This window comes from Sminthopsis crassicaudata, chromosome 6, assembly GCF_048593235.1.
Source record: "Sminthopsis crassicaudata isolate SCR6 chromosome 6, ASM4859323v1, whole genome shotgun sequence".
NCBI lineage: Eukaryota > Metazoa > Chordata > Mammalia > Dasyuromorphia > Dasyuridae > Sminthopsis > Sminthopsis crassicaudata.
This window is the reverse complement of record NC_133622.1, coordinates 195134586-195158358: the sequence shown is the minus strand read 5'-3', so window position 1 is coordinate 195158358 and position 23773 is coordinate 195134586. Positions and strand designations below refer to the sequence as shown.

Genomic DNA, 23773 nt, shown 5'->3' with positions numbered 1-23773 from the left:
TCATAAATGATACTCCTTTCCTCTCACGATATCTTTCCTGAAATGTAGCTCACAAAATGTACCCAATACTTAGGATGCAATCTAACCAGAGCATTGCATTAGTGGGCTACCATCTTTGTATTCTAGACACTGCCTCTCAAAAGTCTAAGATTACATTGTAAGTTTGAAGTCCACTTAAACTTCAAGTCTTTTTCCCATGGAAAAAGTCTTAAACCCACCTTGCCCATTTTGTATCTTTTTTTTCTTTTTATGAGATAGTTTGCATCAATTATCATCTAATTTAATATCATTTAGGAGATTTGACCTAATATTTCAACCTATTCAGATCTTATTATGTCATGATATTTTCATCCAACATATTAGCTATCCCTCCAACTTCATGCCTTCTGCAAATTTAATAAGCATGCCTTCTATAATTTCATCCAAATGATAGATTTAAAAAAATGTTATTTTGATTTTCAATTCCCTAGTAGCCATTTTTCCACTTTTCTTCCCTGTTTGAGGAACATTCCTTAATGGGGAAAAGTGGGGCAAACTAAAAGTTTAAAAATTTTACTTTCTAAGTATCATCTCACTGACTCTGAGTAGTAGTAGTTCTAGGATAATACTCCAAAGAAATCAAAGAAAAAAAAAAAGGATCCATATAGACAGAAATATTTATAGCAGCTCAAAAAGATGAAGTTAAAGGAATGCCTACCATTTGAGGAACTACAGAACAAATTATAATGGAATATAATTGTGTCATAAAAAATGACAAAAGAGAGTTTCAGAGAAACCTGGGAAGACTTATAAGAACCGATGAAGAGTGAAATGGAACAGACACAGAATAGTTTACATAATAACAATAAAATTATAAAAACAAAAACCCCAGACAACTTTGAAAGACTCAGGAACTCTTCTTATCAATGCCATGATCAACTATGATTACCAGAAATTGATGATGAAGCATGCTGCCCATCTCTTAAAAGAGAAGTCATACCAACAGGAGAAATACAGAGAAGCTTGGAGAGACTTACATCAACTGATGCTGAGTGAAACGAGCAGAACCAGAAGATCATTATACACTTCAACAATGATATTGTACGAGGATGTATTCTGATGGAAGTGGATATCTTCAACATAGAGAAGAGCTAATCCAATTCCAATTGATTAATGATGGACAGAATCAGCTACATCCAGAAAAGGAACACTGGGAAATGAGTGTAAACTGTTATTTTTACCTTCTGAATCCAATTCTTCCTGTGCAACAAGAAATTCGGTTCTACACACATATATTGTACCTAGAATATACTGTAATATATTTAACATGTATAGGACTGCCTGCCATCTGGGGGAGGGGGTTGGGGGAGGAAGGGAAAAAAATCTGAACAGAAGTAAGTGAAAGGGATAATGTTGTAAAAAATTACCCATGCATATGTACTGTCAAAAAAAAAGTTATAATTATAAAATAAAATAAAAATGAAATAAAAAAAATCTTTATTCTCCCTCAAACCACAAAAAAAAAAAAAAAGAGAGAGAGAGAAGTCATAGACTCAAAATGGAGAATGAGATATATTTTTTGAATGTGGTCATAGTAGAATTTATTTTGCTCAATTCTTTTTACAAGGGTTTTACGTCTTTTTTTTTTTTCAATTTAAGGAAGAAGGTTAAAGTTTGAGGAAGGAAAACAAATTCTTGTTAATTACAAATACACAAAATTTAAATTAAAAAACACCTTATTGCTAAGTAATCTAGATATTCACCTTATTTTGAATCATCTGTGAAAACCATCACTAGAATTGTGTCTTCCAAAGTTCCCCATTCCTCTTAAATCAATTTTTTACTTAGAATCTAAGATCATGGGATATTATCCTTCATATCTCTGAAAATTGCGAAATCTACTTTTCAAAATTTGGGGTATTGGAGTAATCATTATTTCCCAAGATCCTGGTCATTTCTACTTCAGTCTTTTCTTTTTGGTCAGTATCATGTTCAGAATTACAAACCTCTTCATCACTTCCTCACCTTTGCAATTATGACGCAATTAGGACTACAATTATGATTGAGGAAAGTCACAAATTTGTCAGCTGCTCTGTTTGGGGCAGAGTTCCAATAGATAGTTGAATTCCCTCATCTCAATTATGTCACGTCTCTGCTCCTGCTTTGTGTCAAAAACTCATCTTTCATTTTCTCCATTTGATCCACTTTTCTGTCGTATGCTCTCACCAAAGCAGTACTGCTGCTTCTCTTCCTTTTTATTTTCATTCAAGTGTTTTCCAACATGCCTTCCACAAAGTGGAATTTTTTTTTTTATTTTTATAGCATATATTGAGTGTTACCACGACCACAACAGAAGAGAATCTTTGTGGCAAAACACGTTGAAGAAGGTCTCTTTTTTAGGACCCATCCCCAAAAGAGAAAAAACTAGAAAAGTCTCTCTATCCCAAAACCTATTCATAAAAGGAGGGTTCTCTGTGGAGGAGGACCTAGAACATTTCTTTATTTTAGAGAAGGGATTTCTCTTTGGAAAGAATAATGTTAGACCCATGTCTCTTGTATGTTCAGGACAATCTTATGTCCTGAATAACCTCTCTCAGAAAAAAGAGCTCTTTGTGCTAGCTAACTTTATAATACCAGATGGGAATATGTCCCATTTTAGGGTCTACTTTGCTCTTCTTCACTGTAAAAATCCCTCTTTTCAGTACCTTGTTCTGATCAACCTTAGGACTTAATTAGCAGAAGTTGAAATAGTTCTCTACCCCTAAAGAAAGTCATCAATGAAGTATTGTTCTCTCAGTTCTACCAGGAGGTTACTGATTCCCCAATGGTCATGTGCTCTATCACAAAATCCAAACACATGAACTTTATGCTTGGAGTCAGGGGTGAGTCCAGGATCAGTTTGTGTATATTTTCAGTCTGTTTCCAGAATCAGGGGCCAGTCTATTGTGAGGAATAAAGTGACTCCAAATAGCCTGTAAAGAAATGGAACCTGTGGTGGTAACTTTGTTGGGTTGGCTCCATTCAATCCATTAGGCTCATATTTTATTCCTGGGCAAGCTGACAGCAGGCTAAGTGGACCTTAAAAAAGAGATGAAGAAAAAGCTTTCCAGGGCTTTAACCAAGATAACATTTCAAAAGAACTTGTGAATTTTGTTTAATTTTCCATTTCTTTTTTGTCCAGTGTTCCCACTTCAGCTCATTTGTAGATGAGCTCACTGAATATGAGACCAAGAACATACTTGCCACACCCATCATGAATGGCAAAGATCTTGTTGCTGTAATCATGGCCATAAATAAAACAGATGGCCCATTTTTCACCAATGAAGACCAAGATGTAAGTGTTGGATAAATGCACCATGTGTGCATGTCCTGGATTTGTATATTTCTGTATATATGTATGTTTTAGAGTGCTGTATGTCTGCTTTCTGTGTACATGTCTACATGTGTGCCAATATATGGGTATGTATGTGTATGCACATGTCTCTATGGTTTTTCTGTGCCTGTTTGTGCACCCCTCTACATATCTGTCTGTATATATTTCTTTGTGCATCTCTATACATTTGTACAACTCTGCTTACCTTTCTGTCCCAGTGTTGATGCCTGTGTCTACACATATGTTAAAGTAGTCCATTTATACTATTTCTCTCAATCCTTGTTGGTTATTCTCCGTTGTTTCTAGTGATTTTATTTCCTGGATGGTGCCATTCCACTGTATTTCTGGAACTAAAATATACATATTGATAATTGCTCCTATTTCACAATAACCTAATTTTACAATTCTTCAGGTCTTAAATGTGATGATTTCCTTCTCCACACTAGTTTGGTAACCTAGCATCGTGATCACAACTTGGACTTCCCCGTCTCTTGAAATTTCACCATTCCTAAATTCTGAACATTCATGGGATTGTAGCTTAAGAGCTAGAAGGGACCTTGGATTTTATTCTGTCCAACTCCCTCACTTAATAGGTGGTGAAACTGGCATTCAGAGAAGTGTAAAGAGATTTGTTCAAGATCACACAGCTAATTAATGGCAGAGCTGGGATTTGATCCTATCCTCTAACTTTGAATTCAGAGTCCACATTGAAATTCTCCTCTCTGGTCACAGCCTCACATCTTCCTACTTTTCCCACTAAATCTTTCACATTAAACTTACTTTTTGTCTTTATCAGTCTTAATACATTCCTCTATCCCAGTGTCTCTTCCATATTCTTCCTTCCCTTGCCTCATTACTTATCTAATCCCATGGTTTATCACTCTACTTTTTTCATTAACTAATAGTCTAAAAAAATCTCTTGTTCTCCTGACACTTTGCCACTTCTTAACTCTGAATCCTGGGTAATTCCACTATCCAATTTCTTCATTTCTGTTCCAAAACTGCAAAATCATAGAGAAAAGAGAAAGTCATAGAATCAAGCTAATTTTATCCACTACAAAGAATTCCCCTTCATGCAGCTCAATATCCCTACTCTGATCAGAGAGATCCTCTACACCATTCCCCAGCGCCTCCAATCTTAACTTCTTTTTTCCTTTACCCAACTTCTCTCGTGTCCCAAAATTATAGCAGATAACCTCCCCCATTTAACTGAGAAGACAGACCATCTGACTTGAGTTCCTTCAGCTCTTCATCCATTCATCAGAATGCTTCAGAATCATCACCATTACTTTGCTGGGACTTCACTGTCTGGTCATTCTCCTAGGACAACTCAAACTTGAAGATGTGCCCAGTTGTGATTTAAATACACAGTCTGCAAGACAGAACTGGACACAACAGCTCTCATCACTGTTTGCTCTCAACATTGTTGGGGAATATTAGCCACCAGGTCACAACCACTACTCTCCTCACTCTGTCAAGAATACTCCCCAACACATTAAAGGGAAAAAGCTCAATAGTAAGCCTCTTGGTGCCAAGAGTTCCCAGCCTCTGTACTGTTCTACTCTCACACTAAACATTTACCTGGAACACACTTTTCCTGAAGCTTTTGCTTCACCTACTACTCATACTTGGCTTTCCTGCAATCCCATATCAGGGGTTGGGGGAAGGCACTTTATGAAGTGACTATCCAGACCACACATTAACTCTAACTTCTGTCTTTCCTTCCAGTTTACAATCACCACAATACCACATATCTCTTCATGACCCTTAATACCATAAAAAAAATAGAGATTCTTAATCTTTTCCCATATCATGGACACCCTTGGGCAGTGTGGAAAAGCCTAAGGGCTTTTCTCTGAATAGTGTTTTTAAATGCATAAAATAAAATATGTAGGATTACAAAAGAAACTAATTGTAGTAAAACGCATAGCAAAGAAAAACATTTTTAAACAAGTTCATGGAACTCAGGTTAAGAACTTCTACTCTAAAGATTATAATTAGTTGCTGTCCTTTTAGTCTTCGTGAACAAGAGGTGGGGTGGAAACCTTCCCATGTAGTTGGCAATATGTGAGTTCTTATCTCGGTTCAGAGGCATCTTAATCTCCTGAAAATCACCCACTTCATCCTTCTTTCTTTTCATAGAAAAATGAATGTTTTTCTTATTTTCTACCTATGTCCTTTCCAAGCTTATTTAGAGGCCATATTTGTGAAAGTTGCTTATATACAATATTCCTATTTCCTCTTCTAAAACTCTGGCCATGTGGGTTCTATCTTCATATCACCAAAGGTACTCTCCAAAAGATTACCAATAAGTTCCTAATTGCTAAATTTAATAGTTTAAAAAAAAAAATCTCCCCTTGCCTTAGCTTCTAAGCAACTTTTGACAGTAAAGGAAGGCCTCCTTCTTCTGGATATACTCTATGTCCTGGGCTTCAGAGATGCTTCCATCTTCTCCTTCCTCTCTTACCCCTATAAGCACTTCTCTAGTCTTGTACTCTCATCATCTCCCTGCCCCCTTTATATGGATAGTCTCCAAGGAGTCTGTCTTTAGCCATCTTCTCTTCTTTCTGAATAGTCTCTCCCTTTGCAATATTATTTGTGCCTGTAATTTTAGCTACTGGCTCTAAAAAGATGATTCCCAAATTTATATCTCCAACCTTGACCTCTTTTCTGAGCTACAGATCTGCAGCTTGGAGGGCAGTATGGTGTAACACACAAAGGATTGAACTTAAAGCCAGAAAATCCAAGCTCAAATCTTGCTTCAGATAATACTAGTTTCATGACCCTGGGCTAACTAGTCACTTGACTTCTCAGGACCTCAGTTTCCTTATCTGTAAGATAAGGGGATCCTACTTGATGGCCTCTAAGATCTCTACCCATTCTAAATCTATGACCTCCTGAATTTCAACTATCTACAACTGGTGATGTCCCATAGATATCTCAAATTCAGCAAGTCCAAAACTGAGCTGATGATTTTTCCTCCTAAACTTGCCCTTCTGATCTCACTCTTTCTGTCTATGACACCACCATTCACCCAGTTTCCTATATTTGAAACCTTGAGATTATCTTTGACCCTTCTATCTTCCTTGCCTTTCTTACAATAAGTTGCCAAATCCTGTTGATTCTATTTCTTGCATGCCTCCCCCACCACACACACACCATATACACATTGATTTCCCTCTACTACCATCCTAGTACAGCATTCTCAAGTCACATGTCTAGTCTTTTTCTCATAATACTCTTCTCCAAACATTCTATAGTACAATCAAGCTGGATGACTCTCTGCTTTCCAAACATGCTCCACATTCTCTCACCTGTTTCTTTGTTTTCACTCTTCCTTCTGCTTGAAACTAACTTCCTTCCCCTTTTTCTCTGTATAGTTTCTGTACAGTCTTGCAAATCCTAGTCTTCCCTGATTCCTTAGTCTGCAATAACATGTTTATCCTCTTGAATGTCACATGTATTGGTTTTTTCCCCAAACCTTCCTAATGAACATATTATGCAAGATATGGCATAGTAGCCCATCGAGCTTATGTTTGATCCCCTGACTAGACCATAATCCCCCTGAAAGCCAAGACTGTTTGTTATCTAAGTTTTACATTTTTTCTATTTCCCAACAGGTGCTTCATATAGATTCTCTATATGTTGAATTAATGATTGGATGGATGGGATATATGGATATATTGATGTGCATGGACTGTGGCTATGTCTGTCTAGACTTTTACTCTGTTTAACTCTTAGGAGACAAAACTAGAAGTAACAGATGGAAGATACAGGGAAGCAGATTTCAGCTCAATATAAGGGGAAAAAATATTCTTCATAAACAGAGCTCCCCAGAAGTGTCAACCTGTCTCAGGGCATATTAGCTTTCCCATCACTGAATGACCACTTCTAGGACATAGAGCCTAAAAGGCGGTAAATTGCTGAGGTCACTTAAGTAGTAAATAACAAACCTAGGAATTAAATCAGTATCTTTGTATTCCAAATATAGTGGGCTTTCCACTCTAACTATATAAAACTGTTAGACAATCATGGAGTTCTTCTTTCAATACTAACATCTTTTTAGTCTAAGAAAGATTGTTTAAAGTATCATGAGCAAAAAGAAAAATCCCTTTTCTGACATCAAATAGATCTTAAGTAAGTATGGGATTGAAACCACTCTACTCCATTTCAGTCACTCCTCATTCATTGTGATCCCATTTGATGTTTTCTTGGCAAAATTGCTGGAGTAGTTTGCCATTTCCTTCTCTAGTTCATTTTACAAATGAGGAAACTGAAGCAAACATGGTTTAATGACTTTCTCAGGGCCCCACGGCTAGTAAGAGTCTGAGGTCAGATTTGATTCTGGGAAGTTAAATCTTCCTGATTTCAGGCCCGAGACTCCATCTACTGTACCACTCAGCTGCCTATACCTTAACTAGGTGAGATCATATTTCAAGCAATCAATCAAAAAATTTTAGTATAAAAAGTCTTTGAAAGCCATTAGAGGATGTGAAATAATGCCAGATGAGATCTGTTCCAATTGGTGATGATTATAATATGTCATTTGGATCCTATATAAAAGCATTAAGTTAGCTAGAATAGGAAGGAATTCTAGAAATTGAGACATGTGACTTTCCAGAGGACCTCAGAGGAGCAAAAGATTGAAATGTGGCAAAAGAAGAAAGATTGAGGAGGGTCATCAATTCATTTTTAGAGCAGAATATCTGAGAGAAATCTGGCTTTTCCCCCAACTTCTCCTTATTTATCCCCAGACACTGTAATATAATATGCTGTTTCATTACCCAAACATTTCCAGTAAACTGAATTTTATCTCATTCATAAAAAGGCCAAGGGGTTACCTAGAGACAGCCGTAAATGTAAAATTAGGCAAAAAGCCCAACCTCTGCCTAAATGTTAGGAATATTCCTAACTGGAGACTCAAAGTGATTGTGACTGAACTTACTATTTTTTTCTCTTAAAAAACTTCTTAAAGCTGAAGAAGGCACCATATGGACCTTGTTGTCATTCAGCAATTTTAGTCATGTCTGAATCTTTGTGACCCCTTTTGGGTCTTGGCAAAGATCCTGAAGTGGTTTCCTTTTTCAATTCATTTTACAGATGAAGAAACTGAGGCAAATAGGATTAAGGGATTTTCCCAGGGTCACAGAGCTAGTAACTCTAGCCCTATTTGAGCTCAGGCCATATTTGAACACAAGAAGATGAGTTTTCCTGACTTCAGGAGGCATCCTCTACCCACGGTGCCATTTAGCTGCCTCGTATGGATCTTAAAGATTATTATATTGTCCCCAGATATTAAATCAGCTAATCACTATAAGAGAATGTTACCAAAGTAAACAATGGGAACTCAGGATCACAAAGACAACATTTCCCTTACAAAATATTATGTTTTGTTTAAACATGTGGGATGTTTTTAAGGCCAATCAACGCATAATGGCCCTTTGAACCATGAGATGTTGTTTATATTTGAATTTAGTCTGAACCCTGTAAGCTAAATCACATGGGTAAAATGAATCTTCCTTTTGAATAAGTACAATAGATTTTTATAAAATGATCTGTAAAGATCTAGTGAAATATCTTTTATAACTTTCAAATTTTTAAAAATCATTCTTTCAGGTCTTCTTGAAGTATCTGAATTTTGCCTCCTTAAACCTAAAAATCTATCATTTGAACTATCTGCACAACTGTGAGACTCGAAGAGGCCAGGTAATGAAATTATTGAGGGGACTCAGATCCCCTTACTTCCCTCCAGCCAACTCAGGAGAAAGAACAGCTACTCCTTCAACTATTCTAATAGAGTATTCTACCTGTTTCCCTTTTCCTCTCCCTCTCCTCTATAAATCTATTTCTGTCTCTGAATTTCTATCTTATGTATATCTCTCTCTCTCTGTCTCTCTCTCCCTGTCTGTCTCTGTCTCTCGGACTATCTCTTATCCTGTTCCTCTTCCTCCTCCTTATCCTTTTCTCCCTCCCCACCCTTACTCTTATAGCACACTCCTTCAGTTACGGTCTCCCACATTTCCCATAGTGGGAAGAGGAAGCATTTTATCAACTCATCCATCATGTTGGCATTTAGTGAACACTGAACCCAGTGGGGTAAAGTTCTCTTGTTGAAGGATCAAGTCCCAAGCCTAGCTGGCTAAGGTTGAGAGAAAAGAAAGAGAAAAATTCAACATATGGAGAATTTTTAACATATCCTTTATATTGTTGGGTATAAACTTTTTGAGAACAGGGTCTGAATTTGCTCTTCTCTCTCCCAGATTCTAAGCTCTCCTTAAGTCTAGTCTGATTCTGCTATTGGTTCATTTCCCTCCATTTGTAACCATATAAGAGGCTGAGCACATAGAGATGCTCTGTGAAAGTAGACTAGATCATTCAATACCTTTTCCAGCATGGATCCCTTTTCTTTTTTCTTTAGAAACATTTCTTATCACTTCCCATCTTCCCTCTCCTGCCAACAGCCCTGTCCCATAATTGAGTAGCTAACAAAAGTATGGGTAACTGGAGAGCATCATGGGGCACAACTGGGATGGTTCTGTCCTCAGGTACTGCTTTGGTCTGCCAATAAGGTGTTTGAGGAGCTTACAGATATTGAAAGACAGTTCCACAAGGCCTTCTACACAGTTCGAGCCTATCTAAACTGTGACCGCTACTCTGTGGGCCTCCTGGATATGACTAAAGAGAAGGTGAGTGACATAGGATGATAGAGCCATGACTTTCTCCAGAACTAAACCATCTCCCCTGTTGTCTCCTAATCAGGCTCTTTCCCCACACAGAAGTCTGTTTTATGTTAATGCCTTCCTCTTCCCCATAGGAATTCTTTGATGTGTGGCCAGTGCTTATGGGAGAAGCTCAACCATACTCAGGACCCAGAACTCCTGATGGCAGAGTGAGTAACTGGGGTGTTTCTGGAGTCATTTGTAGCTCTGATCTCTTTTAGGCCTAGGATAACCCTTTGTAGGGGAAAGGGAAGGAAGCAGTGAGCCAGCCAAGGGGAGAGGCTGAGAGGGGTAACCCTTACCCTGTGGGGACATGGGAAACCTAAGGTTGGGTCTAATGTTACAGCTCAGCTGTGTTGGTATTCACAATTTTGAGAATGAAGATGTGCATTGGGTGACTGAGTATGTCAGAATATGGGTGCCTATATCTAACATGTATAAGACTGCCTGCCATCTAGGGGAGGGGTGGAGGGAAGGAGGGGGAAAATCGGAACAGAAGTGAGTGCAAGGGATAACGCTGTAAAAAATTACCCATGCATATGTACTGTCAATAAAAAGTTATAATTATAAAATAAAAAGAAAGAAAGAAAGAAAGAAAGAAAGAAAGAAAGAAAGAAAGAAAGAAAGAAAGAAAGAAAGAAAGAAAGAAAGAAAGAAAGAAAGAAAGAAAGAAAGAAAGAAAGAAAGAAAGAAAGAAAGAAAGAAAGAAAGAAAGAAAGAAAGAAGGGAGGGAGGGAGGGAGGGAGGGAGGGAGGGAGGGAGGGAGGAGGAGAGAAGGAAGGAAGGAAGGAAGGAAGGAAGGAAGGAAGGAAGGAAGGAAGGAAGGAAGGAAGGAAGGAAGGAAGGAAAAACATGGGTGCATAAGTACGAGAGGATCTCTATGTGATTATAAATATATATATATATGTATATATGTGTGTGTGTGTATGTGTTGTGAATATGAATGTGTGCATGATGCCATGTGGGTGATTGTAAGAATACTGTATATGGCAAAGTCTATCAGAGGATGTGTGTACATTTATATTGGAGAGGGAGGCTGGGTGTGTGGGATCCATATTCCACATGGTATATAGATATGTATATATATTTATTTGCATCTGCATGTATTTCTTTGTCTCCATGTATGCGTGGTATGTGGGTACATATATATGAATGTGACTGGACATACAAGCACATGTATGATTGGAACAGAAAGGTATTGAATTTGGAGTCCAATTCAAGATGGAAAATGCTGACCACATCCTGAGAAAGAACTACGGAGTCTAAATGCAGATTGAAGCATACTGATTTCATTGGTGCTTTCCCTTTTTCACGGTTTTCCCCTTTTATTTTGATTCCTCTTTCACAACATGATTAACGTGGAGATGTTTAACACGATTGTACACGTATAACCTGGATCAGATTGCTTGCTGTGTTGGGGAGAGGGGAGGGAGAAAAATCTAGAACTCAAAACCTTACAAAGATGATTGTTGAAAACTGTCTTTACATGTAATTGGGGGAAAAATACTATGAAGTTAAAAAAAAGAATTTGGAGTTCAAGGACTTGAGTTAGAATTCCAGCTCAACTACGTAAGCCCTGTGTGGTCTTAGCCAGGTGAATTCTTGGAGGAAGGGGAACAGTCTGATCAGGCATTACAGAGATGCCTCTGTAAGGGCGAGGACCTCTACAATTCCTCCCAGCTCTATGAGCCCTTGGGTGTAATTGGTGCACATGCGTGGGTATGTGCCTCCATTATGGCTGTGATGTCAAGATACATCTGCAACGGTCTTTATCACTCAGTGGGGCCCCAAAGAGAGCAGGACCTTGAAAAAAAAATTGTAACAAGTTGGTGTCTTTTTTTTTTTTTTTTTAAAGGAAATCCAATTTTACAAAGTAATTGACTATATCCTCCACGGCAAAGAAGATATTAAAGTTATTCCGTAAGTGAGCACACCCCTAAGGAAGTTGTTGGAGATACAAATGAAGGGGAAATACTACATTAACATACTATAATTTGGTATAACAGCATGGTACCCAGAAACACAATGAAACAGTATAATACACTGTAACAGAATGCCTTGTACATTGTAGGTATGTGGGAAATGTTTATTTGTGTTAATTGAATCTTATTGAACCGACTTGTAATACCAAGTGACACAAGTAAATACAATAGGAAGGGAGTGGTTTTGCTCAAAAAAAAGAGTTTGAAGTCCCTTTCTTAGGGAATCTCTCTCCCTCCCTCTCTCTTTCCCTTTCTCCCCTCTCCTTCTCTCTTTTCTCTCCTCTTCTCTTGTCTCTGATTCTGTCTCTGCCTCTGGGTCTCTCTCCTCCATCCCTCTCTGTCTCTGTCTCCTCCCTTCCCTTTCTCTCTGTCTGTCTTCTTCCCTGTCTCCTTCCCTCCCTGTGTACCTTCCTCCCCTCTCCTCCTCCCCCCCTCTTTCTCTTTCTCTGTCTCTGTTTCTCTATCTGATGTCTGTCTGTCTGTCTGTCTGTCTGTCTGTCTCTCTCTCTCTCTCTCTCTCTCTCTCACACACACACACACACACACACACACACACACACACCACTTTGGTAGCCCAGAACCTCTTGATGAAGAGACTATAGGGAACATTTGGAGAGTTGAAAGAACAGGGGTTCCCTCCCGATTCTTCATCCCACAAATCAAAAATGTCCCTGGATTTCTAATTCTCCTTGGTGACCCATTAGAAATCTGCCATTCAGCAATGAACTCAGTAAAATGGAAAGTGCTCCAAAAAGGGAATGAGATCTGGGTTAATCCCAGCCCTCTCACTCATTATTTATGTAACTTTTGATAAGTTGCTCAATTCAATTAAGTTAATATTTATTAAGCACCTGTTATGTGCAAGACACTTAGGAACATAAGAATATAAAAAGTGAATGCATTTATTTGTTTCACTCGTACTTTCTTAAAAGCTCTAGACTTCAGAATTCTCATCTTTTTTATCTCATGCCCCTTTGTCATCTCCCCCATATATACCAAAACCTCCATGAAACCTTTTATCCTAGTTGTGCATGTACATGTAACTCAAGTCCATATGTGTGTATATGTAAATATATATGAACTAAATTCTCCAATCCCATGATTTTTGCCCCATCACTTTAATAACCTAACTCTCACTGCACAACAAATTTTTTTTGGGGGGGGGGGGGCTGAGGCAATTGGGGTTAAGTGACTTGCCCAGGGTCTTATAGCTGGGAAGTATTAAGTGCCTGAGGTAGAATTTGAACTCAGGTCCTCCTGACTTTAGGGCTGGTGCTTTATCCACGGCACCATATTAGTGTCCTCCTTGCTCTTCTCCCCAGGAGTGATTCTGATAGTGACTTTTAAACAAAGTAGCCAATCTGCCCATTTCAATCTAATAGTTGTAGAAAACAAAAGATTTGACTGGAACTAAATTCATGATCTTCCCTCATTCCAGTTCTTTTCCTGGTTGTCTCTTGCCCTAGGTTAAATTCATATCATCGAGATATACAAAGCTTGGGGCAGCTAGGTGGCGCAGTGGATAGAGCACCAGCCCTGAAGTCAGGAGGACCTGAGTTCAAATCTGGTCTCAGACATGCAATACTTCGTAACTGTGTGACCCTGGGCAAGTCATTTAACCCCAGTTGCCTCAGCAAAAAAAAAAAAAAAAAAAAAAAAAAAGATATACAAAGCCAGTCAACTTCCCTTAAAGTTCTAGAGCTTCCATATAAGCATAAATATGTATGTGTGTGTATGATTCTATGTACAAATGTTCTAAATACAAGTATTCTGATGAATGGAGTTCCTTGAATGTTAGGCTGGATAAAACTATTCTTCATTTCTCTTTCCTCCAGAACTCCCCCAGAAGATCACTGGGCACTGGTCAGTGGCCTCCCAACCTATGTGGCAGAAAGTGGCTTTGTAAGTCCTTTGGATCATTCTAATGTCATTAGTGGCTTGAGCCTAGTGTACTTGATAAGCTGCTGGCATTTATACGGCTATTTAAGGACATGGTCATCTTCCCTTATCCTCCCCCACCCACCTAAGGTTTTAGTGAATGTGAATATTTTGTTTATACTCATCCATCCATACAGAGACACGATTGTTTGTGTATGAGGTTGTGGGTCAAGTAACTCTTCAAAATTTCATCTTATGCTGTAACTGCTCCCAGCGAAATTATTTTTCTGATTCTTCCCCAGATCTGTAACATTATGAATGCCCCTGCAGATGAGATGTTTCAATTTCAGGTAAGTATTTGTCTATTTGTTGATAAGAAGTGCCTTTTGTTTGAGGAAAAAAAAATGCTTCTGTTCAGAAAAGATGCACAGAAAATTGTCTGCCTGAGTGGCAAGACAGTAACATCAAAGCTTCCTATGTGCCAAATTCAAAAAAAATAAAAAAGTCCTGAGTACTTAGTCATTCTTTTTTTTCCTGTCTTCATTTAGGAAGGGCCATTGGATGACTCTGGATGGATTATTAAAAACGTCCTCTCCATGCCCATAGTCAACAAAAAAGAGGAGATTGTTGGAGTTGCTACTTTTTACAACAGGAAAGATGGGAAACCCTTTGATGAGCAAGATGAAGTTCTTATGGAGGTAAAACAACTTCCCTGGGCATGAGGGCAGAACATTGCAGATCAAAATGTCCTGAGCACAGGAATAAACTTTCAGGAATAAGAACATTCTGAAAATGACAACAGGGGGTTATAGATCAAAATCTTACCAATATGGGATTAGACCTTTGGGAGACAGTGTTTTGAGTGTGAGAAGAGAACATTAAGGGTCAAAATATTAGAGATTTAGGAGTAGACATTTGGAATCAAAGTGTTTTGGGTATAGAGTAGAATATTGAAGAATTTTTGTGTTTGTGATTCTAAGTGCAAATAATCTAAATACAAGTATTCTGATGGATGGTGTTCCTTGAAGGTTAGGCTGGATAAAACTCTTCTCCATTTCTTGTTCCCCCAGAACTGCCCCTGCAGATAACTGGGGCATTGGTTATGGGAATAGAATTATGGGAATAGAACTTAGGAAGCTAACATCTTTAGGGTTTAGAACTGGAGCACTGAAAGAGTATGTAATCCATTCACTTTAAATCTGGTCAGTCAGTGTATTAGGAGTTTCTTCTACTTCTTCCATCCTCAGGTTGCCTGATTTGAGGAAACATGTCACTGTCCTGGTAGGAAAAAGAACAAGGGAACATTACAGAATCTTAGAGTTTAAGGGAAGCTAAGAGGTTAACTCTATACTTTAACAGGAACATTCCCTATGCAAATGTTGTGGTGAGGCTGAAAGAGCATTGGATTTAAGATTGGAGAACATTGGGTTCAAATCCCATTTCCCCTCTGTGTGACCTTGGATTCTCTCATTTTTCTCAGCTGTAAAAATGAAGAACATATTGACTCTGAAAAAAACCTATCCTGTTAGTTTTTATTATTCTTACTAATAACAATATATTATATAATATATTATATAACCACAAAGTAGAGAGTACCAAAATGATTATGCATTTTACATGTGTTAGGAAAATCTTCCATTTATTGGTCCTACTTCTATTAAGGGCCAAGTGGAACCTAATTTTTTCCAACCCTTTTCCCCACATGCTATCCTATTAAGCTTTTGAAGCTAGTGGATATTTACCCTTAATCTGAAAAGCTAAAGCTAACCCTTCTATGGAGTGGTTTCTTGTCATCTCACCATTCTCAGAATTAGAGAATCTCAGAATTGGGAAGAATTTCAGAAACCACGCTATAGCAGGTAGAACCCCTATAATACACACAGGAAATGGTAATGCTTCAGTATTTCCTCGAAAACTAGAATTGAGTGAGAACCTATCACATTCTGAGACAACCCATTCCACTATTGGATAGGAAACTTTTCCTTTCATCCTCCCAAATATACCTCACTGGTATTGTTATTCGTTGCTTCCACTTCTGCTTTCTAGAACCAAGTAGGACAAATCTAATCTCTCTTCCACATGACAGCCCTTCAGAAAGGACAAAGAGCTGGACTTGACATAAATAAAAATGGAGTTGAAATCTTGCCTTCAACACTTATAGGTGTGTGACCTTAGGAAGGTCACTTCATCTCTTAGCTTTAGGCTCCTTCTCTATAAAATGAGTTATTGTATCAAATGAAATAATATCAGTAAAGCACTTTGAGAATTTTAAAGTATTACCTAAATGTGATTTATTATTTTTATTATTACTATTTTCTTCTCTTATTCCACAGCTTAATTGATTAAGCACATTATGAAAATATTATGTTATTATTGTCTTTTCCATTCTTGGACTTTTTAACTTGATCCTCACAATAATTGCTAGCATTTTTTATTCCATACCTTTATTATTAAGCACATTATGAAAAGCTACATTTGCAAATACTATCTCATTTGATTCTCATAGCAACTCTGGGAGGTATGTGCTATTTTATTAACACCCCCAGTTTATGGTGGAGGAAAATGAGGTAAAATGAGGTTAAATAACTTGATCCAAGACATGCAGCTGGTGTCTAAGGCTGGATTTACACATAGGTCTTCTTGACTCCAGGCCTAGCATACTACCTAATGGCACCTAATGTACATCTAAGCTGTCTCTCATGGCATGATCTCAAAGCTATTCACCATTCTGCAGGCCTCTAGTTTATCAATGGCCTTTCTAAAGTGGGGTAGCTAGAAATGAATAGAGAACTCCAAGTATGGTCTTACAAGAGCAGACGTATAACTATTACCTCTTTATTTCTAGAAGTTTTGCCTCTTGAAGAAATCTAAGATCACAACATCTTTGTGACATCCCACTGTTTACTCATGTTAAATTTGCTAAAAATTCCAGATCTTTTCCAATTTTGTTTTTTGCTTTGATAGTTGTTGTTTTTAAATGTTATTTCTGTCCTTTTTCTTGAATTTTGACAACTGTGAAATTCTGGGAGCTCTACTGCTAGTTTCTAAATTCTAACTTATCTCCATGCTATCTAATTTTGGTGGACATACATAGACACTTTCTTCTTCCTCCTTGCTTTTAAGTTTAAAATGTTTTTGATTAAGTTTGTAAGATTTCAGGCAAATGCAAACATTTGTTTAGTTGTTGATTTTTTTTAACCAGGCCTTCTTATGTGAAGTCCATTCCCGGCTATATTTTAAGCCATGATCCAGAAATCCAAATCTCATTCTCAAGCACTGTCTTCTTATCCAGTTATTCACTCCCCAAATCTACCTTTCTCTTCTGAAATCCTGCATTTGATTAGCAGCAATGATACAAATATTATCCTTCCTCTCTATAAACTCCTAATTTCTTGCTAAAAACTCCTCAATCCTTAGAAATTCTTCCTCGATTCCTTCTGGATATTTTCTTCATAGCCCTGTGAATCAGCAGAAGTGGGTAGTATTCATCAAATTTGATAAGACTCCATATGTTCTCCATTCCATTTGAGTTCTCCTAAGGGAAACATCCTACTTTGATATTATTTTTGTCAGGTATGCCTCATTCTTGGTGAACGAGATGTACCTTATTCTTGCTGAATGAAGTCTATGTCCCTGACCACATTTTCAGATACATATCATTTCTTAGAGAACAAATCAGTGCAAGTTAAATCCAGTGTGTTTCTTTTTCAGAAAGGACCCTATATCCAAGAGTATGCTGGCAAACATTTAACAACTTATTCTTCAGGGGAAAAAAATACATAGCTCATTTGTGAAGCTTAATTTTCATTATGATCCTTTTCTAAGTCTAGATAATCATTAACAACAACAAGAAAAAAAAATCTTGCCCTGATTTGTAGTGGCTATTTTCAAGATGTAAATGCTCACACTAAAAACGTGATCACCATCCCTAGAGAGCCATTTCAAGACAGCTGCAACACACCCTTGCTCTTATATCTATTATTCAGTCTCAGGTGCTCAGATGTTTTCCCCCTTCTCTTTAATTATATTGTTTTGTGCTTCTTTAGAATTGCTTCCTTTTTATTCCACTAAAAGATTGACTTTCTTCTTCCTTCCTTCCTCCTTTCCTTTCCTTCCTTCCTTCCTTGTGTTCCTTTCCTTCCTTCTTTTCCTTCCTTTCCTTCCTTTCCTTCCTTCCTTCCTTCTTTTCCTTCCTTTCCTTCCTTTCCTTCCTTCCTTCCTTGTGTTCCTTTCCTTCCTTCTTTTCCTTCCTTTCTTCCTCTTTTTTCCTTTTTTTCTTTCCTTCTTTTTTCTCTCTCTTTTCTTTCTTTCTCTCTCTTCTTTTCTTCCTTCTTTTTCTCCTAAAGAAATACTTACTATAATATAAGGTTAATCACAATTCTGGTCCATGTAATATAGTGGGGAAAAAATAGGCTCTGTAGTCAGAGAACCTGAGTTCCAATTTTGATTCTTAGTTACTATCTGTGTGAACATATCCTTTCTGAATCTTCATCTTCTTATCTGTAAAATGTAAGACATTGAAAATCTCAGTGCCTTTTCAGATCTAAATCTACAATGTTATGAACAACAGAAGCATATAATGTTTCCACACATATAATGAAATAATCTATAATTTTTTGAACAATAGAAAGAAGCATGTTTCTACACATTTTATTTCCATCTGTATTGTTGGAATGAAACAACAAAATATATAATGATTTATAAATATATATATATGTATATTCACATACATATATATAATGTTATAAACAATAGCAGGAAAACCATAGACTTTTCATTAAAAGACTACTGAATAAAAGGTAAAAAAAAAATCTTTCTATTCTCTGATAACCTGGAGAGTGAAAAAGTGTCCTTTGAACTATCCTTTTTTTTTTTTTTTGAGGATGAAGACCCCCCTGCACTTTGAATAAAGATAGCAACTACACCTGATAGATATACTACCCTGGCTAACATGATGCTCCTGCTTGTATTTTTTTTAGTCCCTAACACAATTCCTTGGCTGGTCTGTGCTCAACCCTGACACCTATGACAAGATGAATAAACTAGAAAACCGAAAGGACATTGCCCAAGATATGGTGTTATACCACGTGAAGTGTGATAAGGATGAAATCCAGGAAGTGCTGGTATTATTTTCCATATAACTTCTTTTGTTTACATATGTGTGTTTTAATGTGTATCTCTCTACATGCTCAAGCACAAGTATCTGCCTACCCCCGTGACTAACAGTCTCTGAGCATCCCTCTCTGAGCATCTGTGTGCTCTTATACCTATATCTGTTTCTATACCTACCTTTGTCTGCTCATGCTCACTCCTTGAAAATTACACATCCAGCCTGGGTCTATTGGAAGTCATTGTTAGCAAATGTGCCTTTGTGTTCTTGGGCTCTAAATGTGTTCCTTCCTCCCTCTGTGTTGTGTTTGTCTGTGTAAAGCTTAAATCTGGAAATCTGGGCCAGAGATGCCCTGACTGGGGTGGTAGTAATGATGGGGAAGCACATTTGTCTCATCAATCCAAGTAAAATATTTTTTAAATAAGCAGTAGGTCCTGACAGTCACCATAAGATGCCACTGAAATCCCTGCGCTGTATACTAACCCATTTTTTATTAGATTGGATAGATAGATTTTCATTGACTTATGAAGATGTACCTTTACAGAGTACATAGAAATGACATTATGCTGCTTGAACAGCAGGTACCTTTTATTACAAGTTTCCCAGGATTTAGTTTCCTGGAGACCAAGAATACCTAGCAGTTCCCTGAGCAGGGCACCAAAGGACCCAGATTAAGGTCTCAAAAATCATATGGCTGACACATTCCTGATTCACAAGGGAATAGAGGTTCCAGTGGCCCCACAAGATGGCATCCCAGCAAGTTTCGAAATGCTCAGAAAACCAAATTTATAAACTTAATAAGTGAAGGTACTTTGGGGAGTACAGAAAGAGCAGTAAGGAGCTTCATAAAGTGTCTGAAGTATTAACTCTGTCCTATAAATTATATTTTTTTCTTTAGCCAACAAGAGAACGATTGGGAAGGGAACCCGTGGACTGTGATGAGGATGAACTCAGAATGATCCTGGTAAGGAGTCAATCATGCCAGGTAGAAATAGGGTCAATAGTCTGATAGAGCAAGGGACAGAAGTTGGAGAGGGGAGGGAATAGGCAGGTATATCCTGGGGAATGGTCTACCAACCTTCTTCTCTCTTTACCTTTTGTTCTATGACTTCTATCTTTCTCTGTCTCTGTATTAATATTTTATTGGAATTCAATCTCTTTTGTTTTGTCTCTCCCTCTTTCATCATTTTGTAGAACTAACCTTTCTGGATTTCAGTCTCCTCATTTATAAAATGAGGATGTTGGAATATCAGATGGGCATTCGTAGCCTGGGTTCCATGAACCTGCTGATTAAAAAGATTTTTTTTCAGATAACTGTATTCATTAGAATTGGTTTTCTTTGTAAAGCTGTGTATTTTATTTTATGCATTTGAAAACATGATTCTTAAAAGGAATCCATGGATTTCATCAAATTGCCAAAGGGACCCATGATACAAAAAGATGAAGTACCTCTGAATCAGATATCTTTAAGATACTTTACAGCTCACAATTCTGGGACTTCCTGCTGCCCCTCAGTTGTCTGTGTTCTCATTTTCCTGGGACCGAAGCTTCAGAACCAAATCTTCTTCACGTAGGATTATGTGTGAACACATACAGACACACATACATATAAACATTCACACAAACACACACACACACACACACACACACACACAAACACACACACACACACACACACACACATACATTGATACACAGTAAGGATAGGAAATAGACCCATACTCACAAATGTCTGGTGAGCAATCACCCTTGATCAATGATAGTCAATACCTTCTCTTCCATTTCTAGTCTTAGAGAGTTGCCTGGGCACTGAGATAATGAGTGATTTGCTCAGGATGATACAATCAGTATGTATTAGATGCACGATTTAGGTCTTCCTGACTGACGTTAGCTCTCTATTCACTATACCAAATGACCGCAGTGCATTTATAAACATATGTATCTGTAGCTATCTACTTGTGTATATATATATACATAAACACATGGCATATACACATTCAAGTATGGTTATACATCATTTCATAGAATATCTCTTTATAATAAAAGGCCCACTTTCTGATCTTCCAATCATTCTTTTCCTATGTCTCAGACTCCCAGAGTTTATGAGCTGGGATTAATTAAGGATAATCACCTTGAGATTTTGATCCAAATCCTGCACTCCCCTTAGAAAGATGAGCTGCCAGGACCCAACAAGTTTGACATCTATGAGTTCCACTTCTCAGACCTGGAATGTACGGAGCTGGAGCTGGTGAAATGTGGGATCCAGATGTACTATGAACTGGGCGTGGTCAAGAAATTCCAGATCCCTCAGGAGGTAAGAAGAAAGTGGTGGTTACCCAAAGATCTAGTCTGAACCTCCCACCAGCTCACTTATTCTTACCTTTCCTTCTGGGGTGAGACAGGGCAATTGGAACATAAAAGGGTGATGGGAGAAGAAGACCAGAAGGGAGAAGGGAAAGAAAGAGGGTAGAACACGGGATGATGGTTTGATGAGAGAACAGGAGAACAATAAGGTCAGAGGGATGATGAGATGATGGAAGGATGTTGGGCATATTAGAGTAATGAGAGTCAGAGAAACTTTAGAATACAGGAGAAGGAATGACAGGTAGCATTTCTGGTGGGGAAATCTGAAAACTAGGGATCAGAGGATGAAATCCAATGGGCTTTCAACTATTTATTTATTACCAACCATATTTAGGACCATGCATTTCATGCAAGGAACATGAAGATAGACATAACTACAGAGCAAATGTATATAGAAATAGCCCAGATCCTTCCTTCAAGGAAGTAACAATCAATGAGACAAATGTGTGCACAAATAATAGCTACACAAGAGAGAGTGAGATAAGTACAAAGGTGAGGTCGAATGCTCGGAGAAATTTGATGAGGAGGGAAGGACCATTTTTAGCTGAAGGGGTTAGTGAATTTCATGGAGGAATTAGCCCAGGTGTGGAGCTCCTAAGGTACAGATGGAAACGTGAGGTGAAGAAGCAAAGAAATCATTTTAGATATGGGTGTGACATGAGCAAAGGTACTTCTAGAGATGAGTAAGAAAAGGAAGAGATCAAGAAACATTTGGAAGTCCACTTGGGCTGAACATTGTCTGAGAAGCTATGGTGTTAGAGAAAGCTAGAAAAGGATAAAGGAAAAAAAATTTCAGTAGTCAAACCATATATGAGCAGAAATGCATTTCACGTCATCCCTAAAAAGTGGCCATCCAACTTTTGCTTCAAACACTAGTATTTTGTTGGTTTGTGAAATGTACAGTTTCATTCCATCCACATGGCCCTTTTTGATCTTCATGGGAAGTAGGAGCTTTGTGGGGATAGAAAGTAGGGAGATGAAAGAATTCTCTCCAACCAGCTCTATAGAAGTTTTAAGTGCAGTTCCAGAGGATAAAGGAAATAAATGGAGCAGAGGTGAGGAGATTTTTTTCAGTAGCATTCCCCTAATATCCCTAGTGGCCATACAAATCACCTCCATCAGAGCACTGAAAAAAAGCCAAGTAGAATTGTTGGAGCTGGGAAGCCTCTGCCCTAGTTTCCACTAGTAGTCAATATTGCTGTCTTCACTGCACTTACACTGAAGTGCAAAATCTTCCCCCTGCCCACTGCCCACAAGCTCGATCTATTGTTCCTTGTTCTGTCCTTTGGCACCAAGCAGAACCTATTTAAGCCAGCTTCCCATAACATCTCCTGCTTAAAGACCTGTAATAAGTAGAGCTCACTAATGCATGGGGTAGCTTAATGCACTTGTGGATCACTCTAATTACTAGGAAGCTTTTTCCTTATATCAAACTGAAATAGCTTGAATCAGATTGTGGATAGCCTTGAACACAAGGTAAGGTGTTTCTATCAATTTGAGTAACATGACCAAAGTGGAGTGTTGTGAAAATTACTCAGGCAATGGTATGGGAGATGGGCTGGAGGGAGACTAGACTACAGGCAAGGAGATTAGTTAGAAGGTTGTTATAGCATATAAAGAAGCATAAACTTAACCACTATTCTTTCTCTCACTCTTTTCTCAGGTCTTAGTTAGGTTCTTGTATTCGGTCAGCAAAGGATACCGAAGAATTACTTACCATAACTGGCGCCATGGCTTTAATGTAGCTCAAACCATGTTTACACTTCTCATGGTATGTGCTTGATTGATTTTCTCTTCTAAGGAGGGACCTTTGGGCCCAGGTGAGCTTATCTAGTCCTCAATAAGCTCTGACAAGAGTCATAATAGCAAGGAAGGAAGCAAAAGAGGGAGGAAGGGAGGGAGGGAGGAAGGAAGGAAGGAAGGAAGGAAGGAAGGAAGGAAGGAAGGAAGGAAGGAAGGAAGGAAGGAAGGAAGGAAGGAAGGAAGGAAGGAAGGAAGGAAGGGGAGAAAGGAGGGAGGAAGGGGAGAAAGGAGGGAGGAAGGGGAGAAAGGAGGGAGGAAGGGAAGGAAGAATGGAGGGAGGAAGGGAGGGAAGAATGGAGGGAGGAAGGGAGGGAAGAATGGAGGGAAGGGAGGGAGGGAGGGAAGATAAAATAATAGAGGATGGGAGGGAGGGAGGGAAAGAAACAAACATTTAACACAAATACAAACAAAAAGAAATGCAATCCCTTCACCAATAGGAGAATGTGGGTTGTTATAGAGGGATGTTTCAGGTTGACAAAGTCTCAGAGATATTTATTTCCAGATATCTTTCCAGTGAAGGAAACCTCAGATATTGAGAGAATTTCCAGGATTATAAAACAAGTTT

At 38.2% G+C, this 23773-nt stretch overlaps 1 protein-coding gene across 2 annotated transcripts in view; it reads left to right on the top strand.

Moving 5' to 3' along the window:
• PDE6B (phosphodiesterase 6B) overlaps positions 1 to 23773 on the top strand; it is an 82687-nt gene that overhangs the window by 28407 nt on the left and 30507 nt on the right. For both annotated transcript variants that reach the window (XM_074274907.1, XM_074274906.1), the window contains exons 2-13: positions 3161 to 3313; positions 8969 to 9058; positions 9898 to 10038; positions 10167 to 10241; positions 11927 to 11991; positions 13889 to 13955; positions 14234 to 14281; positions 14480 to 14629; positions 18911 to 19054; positions 19940 to 20005; positions 21209 to 21355; positions 23069 to 23176. In XM_074274907.1, the coding sequence (XP_074131008.1) occupies positions 3161 to 3313; positions 8969 to 9058; positions 9898 to 10038; positions 10167 to 10241; positions 11927 to 11991; positions 13889 to 13955; positions 14234 to 14281; positions 14480 to 14629; positions 18911 to 19054; positions 19940 to 20005; positions 21209 to 21355; positions 23069 to 23176 (1254 nt within the window). The remainder of the gene's footprint in view (positions 1 to 3160; positions 3314 to 8968; positions 9059 to 9897; positions 10039 to 10166; positions 10242 to 11926; positions 11992 to 13888; positions 13956 to 14233; positions 14282 to 14479; positions 14630 to 18910; positions 19055 to 19939; positions 20006 to 21208; positions 21356 to 23068; positions 23177 to 23773) is intronic.